At 40.8% G+C, this 20,542-nt stretch overlaps 2 protein-coding genes across 2 annotated transcripts in view; one reads left to right on the plus strand and one right to left on the minus strand.

Moving 5' to 3' along the window:
• SMARCA5 (SNF2 related chromatin remodeling ATPase 5) overlaps window positions 1–20,444 on the plus strand; it is a 44,503-nt gene extending 24,059 nt beyond the window's left edge. Inside the window, exons 12-24 of the mRNA XM_084627544.1 lie at window positions 3,509–3,630; window positions 3,712–3,864; window positions 5,027–5,163; window positions 6,169–6,313; window positions 6,536–6,655; window positions 6,890–7,000; window positions 9,977–10,090; window positions 10,338–10,460; window positions 12,803–12,935; window positions 16,057–16,175; window positions 17,269–17,481; window positions 18,425–18,535; window positions 20,198–20,444. Of these exons, the coding sequence (XP_084483670.1) occupies window positions 3,509–3,630; window positions 3,712–3,864; window positions 5,027–5,163; window positions 6,169–6,313; window positions 6,536–6,655; window positions 6,890–7,000; window positions 9,977–10,090; window positions 10,338–10,460; window positions 12,803–12,935; window positions 16,057–16,175; window positions 17,269–17,481; window positions 18,425–18,535; window positions 20,198–20,263 (1,667 nt within the window). The 3' untranslated portion in view covers window positions 20,264–20,444. The remainder of the gene's footprint in view (window positions 1–3,508; window positions 3,631–3,711; window positions 3,865–5,026; window positions 5,164–6,168; window positions 6,314–6,535; window positions 6,656–6,889; window positions 7,001–9,976; window positions 10,091–10,337; window positions 10,461–12,802; window positions 12,936–16,056; window positions 16,176–17,268; window positions 17,482–18,424; window positions 18,536–20,197) is intronic.
• The window catches only part of FREM3 (FRAS1 related extracellular matrix 3), a 142,823-nt gene continuing 129,294 nt past the window's right edge, over window positions 7,014–20,542 (minus strand). Inside the window, exon 25 of the mRNA XM_084627540.1 lies at window positions 7,014–7,822. Within this exon, the coding sequence (XP_084483666.1) occupies window positions 7,779–7,822 (44 nt within the window). The 3' untranslated portion in view covers window positions 7,014–7,778. The remainder of the gene's footprint in view (window positions 7,823–20,542) is intronic.

Here is a 20,542-nt window from a genome sequence, read left to right on the forward strand (position 1 = left end):
GGAGCGTGTTCCTCCCCCCTATGTGAAGAAGGCCTTCAACTTTGGGAGTTCTGCATATCCCACTCCATGCACCTGGAGGTGTCCTATTTCCCAGGAGTGCAGAATGAATGAGCGGACCACCTCAGCAGATCGTTCACAATCACGAGTGGTCTATCTGACCCGATATCAAACACTCCATCTTCCAATGGTGGGGATTTTCCCCAAGTCAACCTGTTTGCCACCAGGAACAACAGGAAATGCCCGATGTTCTGCTCCTTTCAGAACCACAGCCCAGGCTCCCTCTTGGGTGCATTCCTGCTACCCTGGGGAGACGATCTCATGCACAGGGTACTACTCAAGATCTGCAGAGACAAGGCAAAGGTAATCCTCCTTGCTCCAGTGTGGCCCCATCAGCATTGGTACATCATGCTTTTGGAGCCATCAGTGGACCACCCAATAGCTCTACCACTCTGCTTTGACCTAATCACACAGGGCTATGGTTGCCTTCACCACCCAGACCTTCAGACCCTCCATCTCATGGCCTGGAAGCTTCATGGTTAAATCCGACAGAACTCCTGTGCTCAAGTCCTGTCAGGAATGTCCTTCTTGGTAGTAGGAAACCATCCATCAGGGCCACTTATTTAGCCAAGTGGAAAGGGCTCATATGCTGGTGTGAGGAGCATCCTATAGCTCCCTTACAGGCATCAGTTCAGCTCATCTTAGAGTATCTCCTACACCTGAAACAATAAGGCCTTTCACTGTTGTCTGTTAAAGTACACATCTCGGCCTTCCACCTGGGAGCGTCTGGCTGTTTCGTATTCGCCAATCCCATGGTAGTGTTGCTTGAAGGGGCTGGAAAGGTTATACCCACATGTTTGTCAGCCAGTACCCGTGTGGGACCTTTAACCTGGTATTATCCGGGCTCTTGTCTCCCCCCAGCCCTCCCCAAGCGATTGGCAACTTGCTTTTTGCTCTATTTGTCCTGGAAGGTGGCCTTCCTGGTCGCTATCACATCAGCTAGGAGGGTGTCTGAGTTGAAAGCACTAACTTCTGATCCACTTTACACAGTCTTCAAGGTGCAACTCAAGCCTCACCCAGCTTTTCTTCCCAAGGTGGTATCTCGTTTTCGTACCACGGAAGATATCTTCCTGCTTGTTTTTTATCCCAAGCCTCATATCAGTGCCCGGGAACAACTGCTTCATTCACTGGATGTTCAGAGGGCGTTGGCATTCTACATTGAGCGCACTAAGCTGTTCAGAAAATCGAGCCAACTGTTCATAGAAGTTGGAGATCGGATGAAAGACTCCTGATCTCTTCAAAGTGTATTTTGTCTTGGATCGCAGACTGTATCCACACATGCTATGAGCTGGCCAAGGCCCCGGCTCCACCTATTACAGCAAACTCCACAAGAGCTCAAGCTTCTTTGGTGGCATTTCTGGCCCAAGTCCTGGTACAGATTTGCAGAGCAGCTAGTTGGTCATTGGTGCCTACATTCACCTCTCAGTACGCCATCACCCATCACGCCGGAGACAGTGCAGCCTTCGGCAGAGCGGTGCTCCAATCAGTAGTTCCTTGACTCCAACCCCACCTCCAGGGTAGAGTTTGGGAGTCACCTGATTAGAATTGAAGTGAACAAGCACTCGAAGCAAAAATGGTTACTCACCTTCTCATAACTGTTCTTTGAGATGCGTTGTTCGTGTCTATTCCAATACCAACCCTCCTTCCCCTCTGTCGGAGTAGCCAGCAAGAAGGAACTGAAGGGGGGTCGGGTCAGCAGGATCATATATTGAGCGCCATAAAGGTGCCACTCAAGGGGTCTCCATGGCCAACCCAACGGGTGGTGCTAAAGGAAAATTTGCCGACGATCGTCCATGCAACATGTGCACACCTGATTGGAATGAACGTGAACAACCTGTCTTGAAGAACAACGTTTACGAGAAGGTGAGTAACTGTTTTTAGAACCTTAAATGTCAGTTCTTTAATACAGCAACTCCTCGCTTAAAGTTGTAGTTATGTTCCTGAAAAATGCAACTTTAAGCAAAATGATGTTAAGCGAATCCAATTTTTCATAAGATCTAGTGTAAATAGAGGGGGTTAGGTTCCAGGGAAATTTATTTCACTGAACAAAAGACTATATTTTATATATCTGTATATTAAAAAAATAGTCTTTTGTCCAGTTTATTTCTCTCTCTCTCTAACATTTAATACTGTATACAGCAATGATGATTGTGAAGTTTGGTTGAGGTGGTGAAGTCAGAGGGTGGGATATTTCCCAGGGAATGCCTTACTGCTAAAGATGAACTAGCACTTGGTTGTTGTTAACATAGCCTCACACTCTGCAAGGCCGCACAAATCGAGGGAGGGGAGACAGCATGGCAAACAGACACCCTGTGTGAGAGAGAGAGATGCGCACTGCCCCTTTAAGTACGCTTACCCCACTCTAAGTAGATCAGCAAGTTGAGACATCAGCTGCAGCCAGCAAGCTCCCTCTGTTCTGAGCCCTGTTGTCTCCCCTCCCCTTCCCCCCACCGCTCTATGGAGATGAGGTAAACAGGGGGCAGGAGCAGGGGAACACCCCCCAGCAAGCAGGAGACTCCTGGGAATGGCTCCAAGGCAGAGGGCAGGAGTAGCATATGGCAGTGAAGGGAGGGACAGCTAAACTGCTGGCAATTGATGGACAGCTGCTGCATGGGGAACTTAGGGGAGCAGGGAGCTGATGGGGGGGGGAGCGGGGGGCTGCTGGTCCACCCTGGTTCCAAGCCCCCACCAGCTAGCTCCAACGGGCTGCTCTTTCTGCAAGCAGTGGATAAAACAGGCGGCTGCCAAACAATGTTATAAGGGAGTATTGTGCAACTTTAAACGAGCATGTTCTCTAATTGATCAGCAATGTAACAAGGAAACAATGTTAACTGGGACAATTTTAAGTGAGGAGTTTTTTTAATCTAGATTAGATTTTAAAAAATTTGTTTTAGTAATATTTTTCAGGTATCATTTTATCAGTTTCTCACATTTTGAAAAAAGAAAAGGAGTACTTGTGGCACCTTAGAGACTAACCAATTTATTTGAGCATGAGCTTTCGTGAGCTACAGCTCACTTCATCGGATGCACACCGTGGAAACTGCAGCAGACTTTATATACACACAGAGATCATGAAACAATACCTCCTCCCACCCCACTGTCCTGCTGGTAATAGCTTATCTAAAGTGATCATCAAGTTGGGCCATTTCCAGCACAAATCCAGGTTTTCTCACCCTCCAGCCCCCCACACACAAACTCTCTCTCCTGCTGGTAATAGCCCATCCAAAGTGACAACTCTCTACACAATGTGCATAATAATCAAGGTGGGCCATTTCCTGCAAGGCTGTTACTCTGAAACCTGTCACATTTTGAAATAAATGTAATCTAACTAGATGCCCACGTTGATTAATTTTTACAGGTTTAAGAGTAAATAAAACCCCCAAAGCTAGTGTTTATATATAAATTCTTAGCTATTTATTTGTTGAACAATTTTACTTTTCACCTCTAATAGGCTCACGAGTATTAATCTTTAGTCAGATGACAAGAGTACTAGACATTTTGGAAGATTACTGCATGTGGCGAAATTATGAGTATTGTAGATTGGATGGACAGACACCTCATGATGAGAGACAAGTGAGTTAATTAAAATAAAAATTAAATAAAATTGCGTACTCAAAATATACAGTTACATTGACTACTTTCTTATTTCTACAGGATTCTATTAATGCATATAATGAACCTGACAGCTCCAAGTTTGTGTTTATGTTGAGCACGCGTGCCGGTGGTCTTGGAATCAATCTGGCTACCGCTGATGTCGTAATTCTTTATGATTCAGACTGGAATCCACAAGTAGATCTTCAAGCTATGGTAAGAATTCCAAGCCAGAAATATCATTATATATCAAACTTGCTTTTCTTACAGAACTGCCATACAAATGTATATATTGCATTTCATAGTGCCCTGGGTTTGGTTCTATATATACTTTGGTCCATTTTAATTCAATAGTGCAGTCTTTTTAAAATTAAGACTGATGTCAGCTACTCTTGGAGCACAGAAATTAAAAAGGGCACAGCACTTAGGTCAAATTTGGCCTAAAACTTAAAAAAGCCTTAATCTGTCATTTTAAGACATTGGAGTAATCATCACTATTATCTCTTGAGTTGAATCAGCTTTTCTGTTACTAACTTGCATTATAGGGGCACACATGCTTAATCTTTATATCCAAAAATGTTGCTTCTCAGTCTTTGATCTTATGGAGATAACAATGTATTGACTTACACGTTACAGAACAAGAAAGTCAATATTTTTAAAACTTTCATATTAAAGGTATAAATTATAAAATATGTATGTACAAACCAGATATCTGTGTGCACATTGGCATGTTGAAAATCTGAGGATTTCAGCCAGGCTGCAGATATTTTCAGATATGCTTAATAAAGGTTGTTCAAAAGAATGACACAACAAAGGCGTAACAGGAACCAATGGATGGAAGTTAAAGCCAAACAAATTCCAGTTGAAAATGATAGTTTTTTAACAGTGATGGTTCAAAGTAAGACTTGAAAGCAAAGCCTCTCTGGAAGATACTTTAGTCCAACACAAGTTATTAAACTCAATATAGGGATAAGTGGGTGAAATTTTCTGAGCTGTTTATATACAGGAGATCAGACGAGATGATCTGATCTCTTTTGGCCTTAATATTTGTGAAATATCTGTTTAAAATATGTATCATGTCTTTTAGGCAGGAATCTTAAGCAAAGTGCACTGTTCGCTGTGCAAGAGACCTCATTAAATAAGCTTTATAGTGCCAATAACAACTTTGAGCGGCCATGTCAACTGGATTTATGAAAGGATTTTAACTTGGAACATAGGGATTTTTTTGTTTTTTTTCCCCCACAAACAAGTATGGTGATAGCTACTCTCTTAAAACCTGATTTAAATTCAAGCAATAATTGTATGTATTTGTATTTCAATACAAACACTTTACCGTGCTATGTTAAATGACATGAGTATTTCATAATTTTATGCATAGGACCGAGCACACAGAATTGGCCAGACAAAAACCGTTAGAGTGTTCAGATTTATCACAGACAACACTGTGGAGGAAAGAATAGTGGAAAGAGCAGAAATGAAACTTCGTTTGGATTCCATAGTCATTCAACAAGGCAAGTGTATTGACAGCTTTTCTACCTTTGTACTTTGCTATTTCTCTCCTTTGCCACTCCCCTTTTTTTCACATGTAAATTCTGGGTAAAATTTTGGCCCCATTGAAGTCAGTTGGAGTTTGGCCATTGAAGTCAGCAGGGCCATGATTTCATATCCTGTTCTTAGGATGGAAGGGGATGATAAATTTAAATTTGTTTTTTTTCTTGTGTGGCAGTCTTTCAGCATAACACTTGTTACTGCATTATGGAATGACTAGGGCATCCCAGATGGCTAAGAATGCGTATACTTTAAAGCATTTTCACTTTTTATATTTTTATTTAAGAGGGAAGTGTAATAATAAAGTTTCATTTCTGTGTCTAGTTTTAGGGTAATGGAATAAAAGAGTAAGGCTGATGTAACTCTGTACATTAGCCTAACTCAGGGGTTTTAAAACTTGCACCGCAACCCCCTTCTGACAAAAAAAAAAAAATTACTTCATGACCCCGGGGGGGGGAGGGCAGGACCAAAGCCTGCCCAAGCCCCAGTGCCCCGGAGGTGCAAAGCCCGAGCCTCACCATTCTCGGCAAGGGGGCCAAAGCTGAAGCTCAAGGGCTAACTTTTTGACTAGTCTAACTTGAAATCAGTTATTTTTAAAAAGTACCATAGCTATTGCTGTCATGTGCACAGGGAGATGTGGACTTGAAATTGTGAAGATGCTGGCCAGGAATGAAAAGCTACATGGAAGACTTAAAATCCTGAGTCTGTTTTTTGATGGACCCCATTAATTTGTATTACTAAGCAAGAACCAGTCCTTGCTTAACTATCTAGATTTCTGTCAATTTTAAAAAAAAAATTTTTAAATGTTGAAAATAGTTCTTGTGACTGATTTATGTATGGCCTGTGACAAACATAATAAACAAGGAGGGAAAGGAAGTGTTCTTTCTGTTCCTGACACATCCAAGTGATTGGCCTAAAATCACTAATACCTGCAATAAGGTATTATCCTCCAATATTTTTGTCTTCAGGAAGACTGGTGGATCAAAATCTGAATAAAATAGGAAAAGATGAAATGCTGCAGATGATTCGACATGGAGCTACGCATGTGTTTGCCTCAAAGGAGAGTGAGATTACTGATGATGATATTGATGGTATTTTGGAAAGAGGTGCAAAGAAGGTGAGGTGCAAATTAAAGAAACCTGAGATGTGTTTCTACTATGGATAATTTGAATAACATTACAAATGCAATTAAAATTTTTCAGACTAAAATTTACATAGTAGATCAGGAGTGTGTTTTTTGGCGTTAAGATCCGTACTAGCAAGTCATTTTTGGAGTGTCTCTCATGAATGAGGAGGAGCTTTTTTGAAAAGTGTTTCTCATTGATAACTTCTTTTCCAGACTGCAGAAATGAATGAGAAACTCTCAAAGATGGGCGAAAGTTCACTTAGAAATTTTACAATGGATACGGAGTCCAGTGTATACAACTTTGAGGGGGAAGATTATAGAGAGAAACAAAAGGTAATATCTGAATTTGTTTTGGAAGAATTCACTGGTAGTATTTGTATATGTTTACTGCATGTTGCTGGTTTGGTGAACATGTGATACGTAATATGAAGGTTTCCTTGCTCGTTAACTTTGTGGAAGGCTATTATTGTTTCACGTACTTTAGTTCTAGTTTTGTGTAAAATTTATACTTTGTATAAAATACCTTAGAACTTGAAGTCACTTTAATTTATTTCTTTAATATTATAGCTGGCATTCACAGAGTGGATTGAGCCACCTAAACGAGAAAGAAAAGCCAACTATGCTGTCGATGCTTACTTCAGGGAAGCTCTTCGTGTCAGTGAACCAAAAGCACCGAAAGTGAGTTGACGTACTTTAAACCAGAAAATGATTGAAATGTACAGAAGACAGACTTATCTTACTTGCTTCCAACTATAAATCAATTTGTACACTTTTTTATAAATTTCCATCAGTGGAAAATTTTTGTAAAATAAATGAATGGTGTATATAAAGGCATTTTAAAGATGCAAACTGGTGTTCAAAGGAATCTCAACATAGGACTCATGGAGGGAGAGGAAGATTAAAAGAATGAGATCTTTCAGTCAGGTGGTGGAAGATAAGGACAAGAGAGGGTGAGAAGTCTAGAATTAGATTCTAAATACCTAAGTAGATTTGCCTTAAATAAACTTTTTCTCAAGCAATTCTTTGGCCTTCCCAGTGGTCCTACTTAAAATGTTGTTGTTCTCCTAGTTTCTAACTTCTTAAACAACTCATATTACATTTGATGTGCAGTGGTGTTATCCTTCTTTCCACAATATGAACAGTAGCTTTCCTCATACAGTATTACGAAGTAGTGTTTTGTTGTGACTGTGTGATGCTCCCAACTGTGCACAAGAGCATGAGTACCAACCTGTTAAAAACCATGGCACAAACCCCAAATTCGCTGGTAGTTAAAAATTAGATTTCACCCACCAACTTCAGAGTCTTAAGGCACTTCAACAGCCTTAAAACGGAATCACAAAGTCTGTCATCCCACACAGGTGAGCGTTTCTCTGTGATACATGGCCCCTTACATCAAAAATCACAGCAATATTTGTTACTCCTAATTCCAAAGGACCAGTCACTTACCCCAGGTTGATTATACTTTAGGTCTCTCATCAAATACAACACTTGTAGCCAATCCTATAGTAAACCATATGAAGACTTATTAAATATGAAAAGGAAATTAGAGAGTTATTTACAAGGTTAAAGCAAAGAAACATAGACACAAAAGTGAGTTACAGTCTTACCTTTCAAAAGATAATAGAGGCTTCTATAATAAGCAAGCACTGTTCTTTAGGGTTAGCCTAGGTTAAGCAGCTGGGGATCTCTTGCTTATGCCTAGAAACACCTCGCTCCCACAGAGTCTGAGCAGCACGGAGATCCTTAGTACCTTATGGCTTTTATCCCCTCCAGGCATGCTCTGAGCTGCAAACTCAGCTGATGGGAGGAGTCCATTTTCATGACTCATCTTTACGGGGGATGGGAGCAGAACAACAATAAGAGTCTTTTGTCTTTTTGTTGATGGTTTCTCATAAGAACATAAGAATGGCCATATTGGGTCAGACCAATGGTCCATCTAGCCCAGTATCCTGTCTTCTGACAGTGGCTAGGTGCTTCAGAGGGAATGAACAGAACAGGCAGTCATCAAGTGATTGGTCCCCTGTTGTCCACTCGCAGATCCTGGCAGTCAGAGGCTAGGGACACCCAGAGCATGGGGCTGTCTCCCTGACTATCTTGGCTAACAGCTATTGATGGACATATCCTCCATGAACTTACCTAATTCTTTTTTGAACCCCATTAGAGTTTTGACCTTCACTACATTCCCTGCAACAAGTACCACAGGGTGACTGCATTGTGTGAAGAAGACTTTCTTGTGTTTGTTTTAAACCTGCTGCTTATTAACACACAAACCAGTGGTCACCCAATGAAATTATGCAAAGGAGTAAATAACACTTTCTTATCCACTTTCTCCACACCATTCATGATTTAAATCCAGATGTAGGGAGTTTCCAGGTGTAAGATCCAACTGTAGCCTGTCTGGTGGTATTGCGTCTCCTCTTTTGGGAGGGGCATCACAATTTTTGTAGAAGAGCAACTCTTCACACTAGTGTCCCTTTCCTGCATGGTGGTTCATAGTGTCAGAGGCTCACAATACAACTGCTCAAATATTACATTACAATACGGAGCATGGATATTACAAGTAAAAGATTAATGCATGCAGCAAGTCAGACATTCAATAGAGTTGAAATACTAAACACTTTCTTATAATTCTAATACCTATTTTATCAATATTAACCCACAAGTGAGCCAGATAGATTCCAGCTATGTATCTTCATGTCCAGACATGAAGACTTTGGCATCAGCTGGCACCTGGTCTGCCAGTGTCAGTCTCCATTGTGAAACAAGAACAAAGGTTATTAACCTCTTAACAAAGGTTCTTGTGTATATTCTTATACAACCAAAGCTCTAGCTCGGGGTGGGCAAACTTTTTGGGCTGAGGGCCACATCTGGGTGAGGAAATTGTATGCAGGGCAGGGGGTTGGGGTGTGGGATGTGGGAGGGGAAGAAGTGTGCAGGAGTGGGCTCAGGGCAAGGGATTGGGACAGAGGAGGGTGTGGGATGTATGAGGGGGCTCAGGGAAGGGGGTTAGGGGTGCAGAGTGCAGGAGGGGGCTTAAGGCAGGGAGTTGGGGGGCAGGGTGTAGGAGGGGTCTGGGGTGCAGGCTCCGGCCCAGCGCTGCTTACCTAAAGCAGCTCTGGGGTGGCAACGGCGTGCACTGGGGCCAGGGTTAGGCTCCCTGCTTGCCTGCCCTGGCCCGACACCACGTCGCGCCGCGGCCCCTGGATGAGTGGGGGGCACAGAGCTCCGTGCACTGCCCTTGTTGTGCCTCCAGGTACCTCCCCTGAAGCTCCCATTGGCCGCAGTTCCCCATCCCTAACCAGTGAGAGCTGCGGGGGTGGTGGTGCCTGGAGGCAAGAACAACGCATGGAGCCCTCTGCTGTCCCCCACCTGAGCTGCAGGGATGTGGTGCCAGCCACTTCTGAGAGCGGCGAGGGGCCTGTGGCACCACAGGGGGCAATCCTGCGGGCTGGATCCAAAGCCCTGGATCTGGCCCGCAGGCCGTAGTTTGCCCAACCCTGGTCTACCTTCTGATGGACTACAATTTTACTTTTTTTTTTTTTTTTTAAATTACATGGTTTCTGAATAAATTTAACTATAAACAAAACATACTAAACTTGAAAGTGAATTAAATGTAAAGTATATCTTTGATTTTTATTTATTTATTTTTTTAAGGCTCCACGACCTCCGAAACAACCTAATGTTCAAGATTTCCAGTTCTTTCCTCCACGTTTGTTTGAACTACTAGAAAAAGAGATTCTGTATTACAGAAAAACTATTGGGTACAAGGTATTAAAACTGCTCTTACACAGTATTTGTGTATGTGCTCTTCTGTCTTGAGAAACTTTAATTACTGCAATTAAAAATATTTTAATGATGACACTTTGTGTGTGCTGTTTTGTCACTCATAATTCATAATTTGTCACTCATAATACTGTTGTTTTGCATTCTGAAAAAATAATCAGCTCTTATCTGGAGAGTTCTGGTTAAATTCTGTGAAACTGAAATGTAAAAGCTGATGAAATTTCTCTCTCAGGTACCTCGTAATCCAGACTTGCCAAATGCAGCCCAAGCACAAAAAGAAGAACAGCTTAAAATTGATGAAGCTGATCCCCTTAATGATGAAGAGTTAGAAGAGAAGGAGAAACTACTAACACAGGTATGGTCATTCTCTTAAAATAACCTCCAGTTGTACCTAACTTCATTTGCTTTATCTTACAGATAGATATAGGAAAAGCCTTTTGACTCTGTGGAATAGACCACTGGTTTTCAAACTGCAATTGTGAATCTGGTTCTAGCATCTTTCTCCAACAGATATTCTGATACAAACCAGAATGAGACTTGGAAAATAGCTCCTAGGTGTCGCAGGCCGCTCGTTGAGCTCCCCCTGCTGGACACTCTCCATGCTTCTGTATTTGGATCTAAACACTGGATCCTGTGGGCATCTAAGCCCACTGAGTCTGAACAGCATCAGGACTCTGCCTCTTGCTTCTGGCTCTCTCTAGTATCCCTTCTCAGACCCTGCAGTCCAGCTGCCTTAGGCCACAAGATCAGTGCTGACCCCTATCCCCAGTCTCCCAAGTAGCAAAAGCACATCTTTTCCCAGAGTACTTCCAAGAACTTGGAAGGTTTGCAAAGCCTTAAATGTGCGCCCCACCCCCAACTCATTCCCTTGCATAGAGGAAGCATAGAGACTTACAAACTCATGCAATAACCTTCCCTCCATTGTCCTCACCACTCTTAAGAGTTTGTTTTAGGCCAGTCCATTCAAAGTACCCAGATCCTTCTCTCCTACTAAGCCTTCAAGATTTCTCACCTGTTCAGGTCCAATAGTAAAATGGTTCGTCTAGCTCAGAGAACATGTGCCTTTTATCAGCAACTGTGAGCACCTCTTCCTTTGTTCTGTTCTGCTGGGGAATTTCTATTGCCCCAACTCCCTCCCTGCAGACAAACTGGAATAACAAATTTCCTTCACTTGGTCAATCTCTTTAGCATGTCCATTGGATTGCCACGGTAAAGTCATTCCATGTTAACAACTTATTTGATTATCCTGTAGCTGCTTTGTGACATGACACAGTTTTTGTCAGCAAACAGCTGATTTTAATACACACTGAGAGTTAGTTATATACACAGAATTAATAAAATCAGTCAGAATTCATAAGTTTTACATAGATTCCCCAAAGTATCATGAGGCAACAGGCAAAGAGGGGAAATTTGGTACTAATTAACGTAAAGTCCTACTTATGAGAAGGAAATAAATAACTAAGCCGATATATTCATTAAAGCAAGTTTAATTCAGCTTCTCAATAATGTACTGATAATTTTTCAAATAACAAATCAAGTGAGCTGTCTCTAAAATAATGCCTGGGTGAATATTATTATTTTAAAAAACAACAATGGTAAATAAAATTTGAGGTGGAAAAAAATGCTTTAAACTCAAAACTGGACCAATTTGGTACTCACCAGGTTATAATCTGGTAGCCGTTGGGGAATATCAGGGTATTTTTTTTATAAGCCAGTCTAGTTCCCAGTGGATAAGTATCCTCATCAAGGACGTTTACTACTGACATTTATTGAAGCGTTCTTTGCTGTATAGGGGTGGGCAGAAGCCCACAAGTTCAAACCTAGAGCTAATCTTTCTGTTAGGGCAAAAGCATTTGTGCATGGGAGAGATGTAGAGACTATTCTTGCAAAATATACTGGGTCATGCTAGAGGATTTTTAACATATATTTTGTGGTTCAGCTATCTATGACCGATGGAGCTGTTAAGAGGATTAGCTTCTGAGGGAGCTTATTCCCTTCAAAGAATATCCATGGATGCCTTTATAAGGAGAAACCTTTGAAGGTGGAGGAAGAGGGTGTTTGATTAGGACCTTGAAATGGAAAAAGAAAAGTGGACTTGGGACTGGAGAGACAAGTGGGGATAATGTTTATAATTCTGGGATCCTCCTGTGCAACAGTATTGGGGGGAGAGGAGGATGAGTAACCTCTCTCCCCCTCTGCTCTAGTGGAGAAAATGTTTTCACATTAGCATGAAACAAACTCTACAAGAACAGATTTTAATGCTACTGGTGTTCTGTTGTTGTGCTTAGGCAGTGATACTCAACCAGTACATTTACTCCTGGGGTACACAGAGGTCCTCCGGGGGTACATCAACTCATCTAGATATTTGCCTAGTTTTACAACAGGCTACATCAAAAGCACTAGCTAAGTCAGTACAAACTAAAATTTCATACAATTACTTGTTGTTCTGCTCTATATACTATACACTGAAATGTAACTAGAATATATATTCCAATTGATTTATAATTATATGGTAAATAAAAGAAAGTAAGCAGTTTTTCAGTAGTAGTGTGCTGTGATACTTGCACCTAGAGTCTTGTATGTGTGTCTTTAGTATTTAAATTGAAATTAATGTCGTGAGTTTTTTTGTTTTTTAAATGAAGAAAACCCAACACAGTTAACTAAAAGATGTCTGTATTGCTTCTTATTGCTTTCAAGGGATTTACCAACTGGAATAAAAGAGATTTTAACCAGTTCATCAAAGCTAATGAAAAATGGGGCCGTGATGATATTGAAAATATAGCTCGTGAAGTTGAAGGAAAAACCCCAGAGGAAGTCATTGAGTATTCAGGTAGTTTTCTCCTTGAATGACGTGAACATATAACTAACTTGTAGTGGATGGTTCCTGATGGATTTTGGCACTTTTCCAGTTTGAAATGCCTGTAAACATACACATTTTTTTTTTTGCTTTTGAGAAGTTTAGATAATGGCTCTTTAAGACATGGTGAAATAATTGATGTTGGAAAAGGACATGGGTTATTTAGTCACGTATAGTCACTTAGTAGTTTAAAGCTGCACTGAGATTGAAATTAAGGAGAGTTGGATACCTAAGAGTTGGATCCCAGGAGGTACTTGTCTGCATCTTTTGCTTAAATACTTTTATAAGTCTGGCCCCCGGTCTCCAACACTTTTAGACATCAGTCCTCCAGCCTTCTTGCCCCAATCCTAGTCTACCTCGTATTAGTAGCAATGGGGTGTTGAGTTGCAACTCCTCTGCAGAGGCAGCTGTGTCCTGTGGGTAGGGGGGAGAATCCTGGTCTGATGTACCTGAGGGAGTGTGTAGCAATAGGACTTTTCTGCAGAGATTGCCCATAAGCTTTTATAGCCATAACTGGCAAGCAGTGCTGAGCAGGGGAGCATCTGCTGACTCCCTGGCCCCTCTGCCTAGTCCAGTTACTTGCTCAGAGTAGGTAAACTGCTCCCTGGTTCCAAGTCCCACCCCTCACTTTCCTGTTACAGACAAAATAATTTTTCTCTTTTCCTTTGTTATTGTGAATGTTCACTCTAATGAATGGTGTGGGGGGAAGTGAAGAGGAGAAATGCTTTTTCTCTTTTAGTTTGGAATGAGGTTGGGAGGAATAATGCCGGAGACTACCTGTTCAGATTGGTCCAATCCGGACAGCTCCTCATTCTGCTCTGATGAACCACAGGAGGCTTGTCGGAAGATGATGCACTCCTACAGTGGAGTGGATAGGCCTGCCCCTGTGGCACCTTCAGCTGCAATTCTCTTCTCTTCTCTTCTCTGACCAACCCTCTCTTTAGTAATACTGGCTTTGGACATGGTGGGAGGTAGACTTGCGGATGAAGAGACACCTCAGGCACAGAGCTGTCCACCCCACTTTGGGGAGATCGTCATCTTCTGGCAGACATCAGGTTTGCCAGAGAGGAGTCCCAGTTTGACAAATCTAACAAGGTGTGCCAGAATGGAACTCTTGCTGTATTTGGGTTATGACTTAACGAAGCTGGAGGGACGGGCGTGTGTCTTGTGTGCAGAAAGCCCTCCATGTTCTATCACTTCCCCACTCTCAACTGTGTATATAAGGCTTCTGCATGGTATGCAAGTGGGGGAAGGCATGGAAGTGCTGATGTTCCTGTTCATGACTGGGTAGGGAGGCCAGTCTAATACAGCCTAGATTACCCTTTAGTTTGTTCCACCTGTTGTGTTTCCCTGGTTTTGGGGAAGAAGTGGGCCAGCCAGTGGAGCTCCAAAGCAACAAATTGCCTGTGGATCACCAGACTAACTCTGCTTGGGTGAACCAGAGGTTTATTCTGACCTGCTTCTCACTTCCCATCTAACAAGGTTTTTAAACATTGATATACGTGTTTGAAAGCTTTAGTTGGTATGGGAGGTGAGCATATCAAGCAGTGGGGCTGCGTTTGGGAGCAAGTGTGGTGACGCAGCTGTATAGAGAGCTCTCAAAGAAGGGGCCCTGAGGGTTGGGAGAGTGAGGAGCGGCCCGGACCAGAAGGAGAAGGGACTATTTGTGTAATCTTGACCAACTAACATTGCAGCCCCATTCTTATAAAATGGGACTATTGGCCTGTGTTTGTAAAGCATTTTAAAGCTTCTTTGAGAAGTAATGAACCAGGTGCTAAATATTTTATTTTTAGTATGTCATTAGTGTAACAGCCGTGTTAGTCTGTATTCGCAAAAAAAAAAAGGAGTACTTGTGGCACCTTAGAGACTAACCAATTTATTTGAGCATAAAAGCTTTCGTGAGCTACAGCTCACTTCATCTGATGAAGTGAGCTGTAGCTCACGAAAGCTCATGCTCAAATTGGTTAGTCTCTAAGGTGCCACAAGTACTCCTTTTCTATTAGTGTATCAGTCACCATCATAATCCATATCCGATAGATAACTGGGTTCCCAGTTAAAGATCTACAGTTAATGGCCGCCTCCATTTTTCTATCCCTGCCTCTCAAAATAGTATTTTATGTGGCTTAGGACAGTGGTTCTTAACCTCAGGTACGTATACCCCTGGGGGTACTCAGAGGTCTTCCGGGGATACTCAACTCATTTAGATCAAGGTTTCTCAACCTACGGTCCACGGGTGGTCACAGGAAGGGATTATTGGGGCGTTGCAAGTGCAGTGCTGGCATTAGGGGGTGGGTTTCAGCCCTGGGTGGCAGGGCTTGGGCTTCAGACAAGGCTCACAAGTGACAAACAGGCTCAAGTATCATATGGAAATGTAAGTATAATATTTATATTCCAGTTGTTTGTTTTTGTTTTATAATTGTATGGTACAAATGAGAAAGTAAACAATTTTTCACTAATAGTGTGCTGTGACACTGTTTTGTATTTTTATGTCTGATTTTGTAAGCAAATAGTTTTTAAGTGAGGTGAATCTTGGAATACGGAAGACAAATCAGACTCCTAAAAGGGATACAGTAGTCTGGAAAGATTGAGAACCACTGGCTTAGGGTATGTCTACACTGCAGTTAAACATCTGTGGTTGGCTCATGTCAGCCGATTTGGGCTGTGGAACTTTTAACTGCGGTGTAGAAGTTCAGGTTCAGGCACCCTCCCCATTTGCAGGCTCCGGAAACTGGCCTCTAGCCTGTTCCCAAATATGTACACTGCAGTTAAACAGCCCCGTGGTCTGTGTTGGCTGACATGGGCTAGCCGTGGGTATTTATTTCAGTGTAGACATGCACTTAAGGAAGTGGAAAAGATGGTTTTTAAGCACAGCTTAGTTTCAGCAGCTGGAGCTTCTTTATTATGTAAAGTTTGTGCCTATATCAGCAGTAGTGCCATGGCTATCACTGTTATGCAGGAGTAGGAATTAGTTTCTGACTAAAGGAAACTGCAAGTGAATAACATTTAACAGGTTTTTACCATATAAAGGTGTTTGAGTCATATGTGTGAGAAGAGACTAGCAAGTGGTTTTTTTTGTTTGTTTTTTAACTTTTAGCTGTGTTCTGGGAAAGATGCAACGAACTCCAGGACATAGAGAAGATCATGGCTCAGATTGAAAGAGGAGAAGCTAGAATTCAGAGGCGGATTAGTATAAAAAAAGCACTTGACACAAAGGTATTTGCTGTGTTTTTTTTCCTTCCTTTTATTGTCCTGTATCTTTTGGGCTAAACGTGATCTAATTCTAGTTACCAGTCTTTATAGGGGTGAGATCTGCACTAGTCGTATGTTTGGAGCCCATGTAAAAGGGTGCGGAGATAAAGCAACACTATTCTCACTGCCAGCAACTGTCTCCCTGGTCTTTCCTACCCCTTCATAAAAAGTTATATACTTGCATATAACTTGCTACTTTACCAATAAATTGCTAATCTCTTCCTGCTTTGGCTGATACCCATAATCTGTCAAACTGGGTGTTTTTATGGCTTAATCTGTTGCTAGTTACTTCAGCTCTTTGTGGTTTCATGATATGAATTGTTCATCCTGTGATCTGTGAATGTCTAGCACAGATTTGGGAGATGTGAAAAACACAAATTTGAAAAAATCCAGCTCTTCCAAAGTATTTAGCCAAACTCACTTTATACAGAGAGGGAATTCTGACTCCATTGTCAGATTGTAATTGAACCACAGTACTTTACTTTCATCTGTGGGGGTGCAACATGGGGTAAAATGCTCTTTAAGTAAAATACACATTTCTTAAGTAACAAATTTACTTTGTGCAGAGGTATTGTCCAGACGGTTACTGATTTTGATATTAACCTGTACTGATCTTCAGAGCTTTTAATTGTAACAGGGTTTAATAAAAATATCTACCGTTCAGCAACTGGGTTAATATAAATCTACTCTTGAACTGCTAGTGGGATCTGAATATCAATTTTGCAAATATGACAGTGGTGTCAGGACTCAAAATCTTAAAGCTGGTCAGAAAAGATTACTAGTCACCAAACATGTCTGGATCAGCTACCCGTGCTGCTATTCAAACATTTAAACTGGTAAATTCATCACCTGAATTTGTCCCTTGAACAAGCTGGATTCATCTACTTGACTTATTTTTACAATTTTAATTGACTACCATTTGTGTGTCATGGACTGTTTAAATGATGTATTTTTAGTATTGGTTGCATGTGATCTGTAGCTTGATATGAAACATTTGTCTCTAATCTAAGTTGTTCCTTAATTTTGTGTACTCAAACCTTGTCGGTCTTTCCTTTAGATTGGCAGATATAAAGCACCTTTCCACCAGCTGAGAATATCATATGGTACTAACAAAGGGAAGAATTATACAGAGGAGGAGGATCGCTTTCTAATCTGTATGCTTCACAAGCTAGGATTTGATAAAGAAAATGTTTATGATGAATTAAGACAGTGTATTCGAAACTCTCCCCAGTTCAGATTTGACTGGTTCCTGAAGTCCAGAACTGCAATGGTATGTTTGGATACCATTTTTGGATATCCATGGTTTGGATCCTTTTGTTCATTGTTTTTATTCACAAGACATTCTCATCCACATAAAGTTTATATTTGTCTGTTCTGTTTTAAAACCTGTGTGTACAAACTCTACCAGGGAGAGAACATTTTCATGGCAGGGCTTTTAATGGCCTTTGAAATACGCAGGTTCCTATAGAGAAGAAATAGTGGGCAGGGGGCAAGTAGTCTGAGGTGCAGGATGAATTCACTGATCAAATGGCTGCAAAGCTCATCAGAATATGATGTGGGGGTGTGTGTGTGCGTGCGTGTGTATATATATATATAAAAAGTTTTCACTATTGAAAATTGATGAATGAAGTTTAGGCTTTTGGTTCCTGTATGCAGCATCTGTAGCTTAATCCTGATTCCTTTTTAATCTTACGAATAGCTTTGACTGTAGAACTGTGTAAAACAAACCTGTTTCTGCACATTTGGAAAAACAAATATTCTTGCCTCAGTTCATATGAGACTTTAATATAGGCTTGTGTGGTACAGAATGTCTTTTTAGAATACAGGATCTTTTTTTAATATCAAAACTGAAAATTAAAGCATAAACACTTAATATTGAAAGGGTTTGGTTTTAAACCAGCAAATAGCGGTAACTTTGGAATAAATAAATGGAGTTTTTAACTTCACTGTGGGTTTCATTCAAACCTTGTTGGGTGTTTTGAGACTGGATTAAATGTTAGTTATTCAAGACTTTGCACTGTTAAATACAGAAGTCTGTTAAAACACTGGCATAAGTAACAACTCAAATGGCACTAAGGTCTTGAATTTGTGAGTTTATAAAATTTTATAATTTCCCGCCACCCTCCAAGTGTACAACTGATGTGAAAAACCATGTCTGAAGATAGGTACTATATAGGTGGAGTAATCAAATGGCTATCTTGTGTGTAACTTAGGAGCTACAGAGGAGATGCAATACCTTAATCACTTTGATTGAAAGAGAAAACATGGAATTGGAAGAAAAGGAGAAGGCAGAGAAGAAGAAACGTGGACCAAAGCCTTCTTCAGTGAGTTTTAATGCATCTTAAATCTCTGTTCAAATGCTTTGCTGAAGAAAATTACCTAGTTATAGGCTGCATCTCTGGTGTCTGAGAAGTACTGGGTACTTATCAAGTGTCTGGAAAATAGTGTGACTTCTCAAAAGTGGTGCCTAAAGTGCCATTCTATGGGTCCATCTACTTAACACATTTACAAACCAGTGTGCCTGGAAGCTAGGCTCCTAAAGCCATACTTTTGCACCTAAATAAGTGAATTGATTTTTCAGAGGGTGTAGCTTTTTATTTTGGGCACTTGGGTTTGAAAATCTTAGCTTAGTTTTGTAACTACAGACCTGGAAACAACCTGGAATCTGAAACACAGAGCTCTTTAAATTTCTTGCATCATCAGTGGCAATAGATTTGCAATCAAAAATTGATTGAGTTTTACGGATTTATAAAACAGAATAAAATCCAGGCTCATTTTCTTGTGTTTATATATGGTTTGCAGGGCTTTGCTGTATTTTAAGCTTTTTACTAAAATAAGTAGATATGAATTAGACTTTCAGGAGGCAGATGCTAAGCAAGTTAAAATGGGAATTTCTTTATCACAACCCTTCTTAGCACAGAAATGCTTTCAATAAGAAATGGGCAAAGAAATTCAAATGAAAATGTTCTCTAGTTTTTGGCATTATTTTTGCATTGTTTCCAAATTGGTTTAGCCACCACACTGTAGCTTATGCAAAAATATGGTGAAGATTTGATATCTGCCATGAGTAGAACCACCCTTAAATTTCATTAGATTTTAATTTAAAATGGGAGTCCTCTCTAGGGTATAAATTCAACAGGATAATTCTGACCTTCATTATTCACCCTTCTGTAAGTGTGACAGTGTTACTCTTGTTCATGCAGCTATTCAACTTTTGCTGACCTGCCATACCAAACTGGTTCCACCTTAAAGAGCTGTAGGCCTCTTATCCCTGATAACATTCACTTATTCAGAATAACAGGTATCAGAGTAACAGCCGTGTTAGTCTGTATTCGCAAAAAGAAAAGGAGTACTTTGTGGCACCTTAGAGACTAACCAATTTATTTGAGCATGAGCTTTCGTGAGCTACAGCTCACTTCATTGGATGCATACTGCAGAAGACTGCAGTTTCCACAGTATGCATCCGATGAAGTGAGCTGTAGCTCACGAAAGCTCATGCTCAAATAAATTGGTTAGTCTCTAAGGTGCCACAAGTCCTCCTTTTCTTTATTCAGAATAAGTAGTTGAAGGCAGCAGCTGATTGAGTAGGGAGATAACCATGGAATATGCTTTAGGCTCCAAAAGCATCATTAAAGTCTCTAATACTCACTGTTCAACCCAGTTAATATATTGGGTATTCACTTCTGCAAAAAATAAGCATGCATGTTATGTAAAGTCCATAGCTCTTTCTGCTAAGTAGAGGAAAGCCTAAGAGCCCTCCCCTATACTGGAAATTGACCAGGGTTATCTGAACTGTTTAATGTCCTTGCAAAATAAGGGTTGTCTGACTCTGTTTTAAACAGCTGTGCTCCATTGGTACTGGCCAAGCAAACAGTTAACTTGAACCCACTTTTAACATTATACAGTTTCCAAATAGGTGGGAATTTTTGTTACAGTAAGCAAATTTTGGGGACAATAACGTAGTGACCCATATATTTATCTTACAGGCACAGAAGCGTAAAATGGATGGTACTCCTGATGGTCGAGGCAGGAAAAAGAAGTTAAAGCTGTGAATGCTGAACTTTTGTAATCACTAAATTTTTAAAAAGTAGTTCTTTAATTTACGGGTCTTCATAAGATGTACTGTACAATGCTCAACTATTATGTCATTAAAGGACATCAGGTTCATCTGTTTACTGAACTAGAAACATAGTACTTAATGTAGTTTCACTTTTTTAAATGCAACAGCTGTGCTGAACTTTTTTTTACCATTAAAGTAATAAAATAGGCTTCATTTATTAATAAAAGGCTTCAGTTGACTTTTTCTTTTAAAGCGCTCCAGCTGAAAGCTT

This window comes from Lepidochelys olivacea (assembly GCF_965140295.1).
Source record: "Lepidochelys olivacea isolate rLepOli2 genome assembly, chromosome: 4".
In the NCBI taxonomy this organism is placed as follows: Eukaryota; Metazoa; Chordata; order Testudines; family Cheloniidae; genus Lepidochelys; species Lepidochelys olivacea.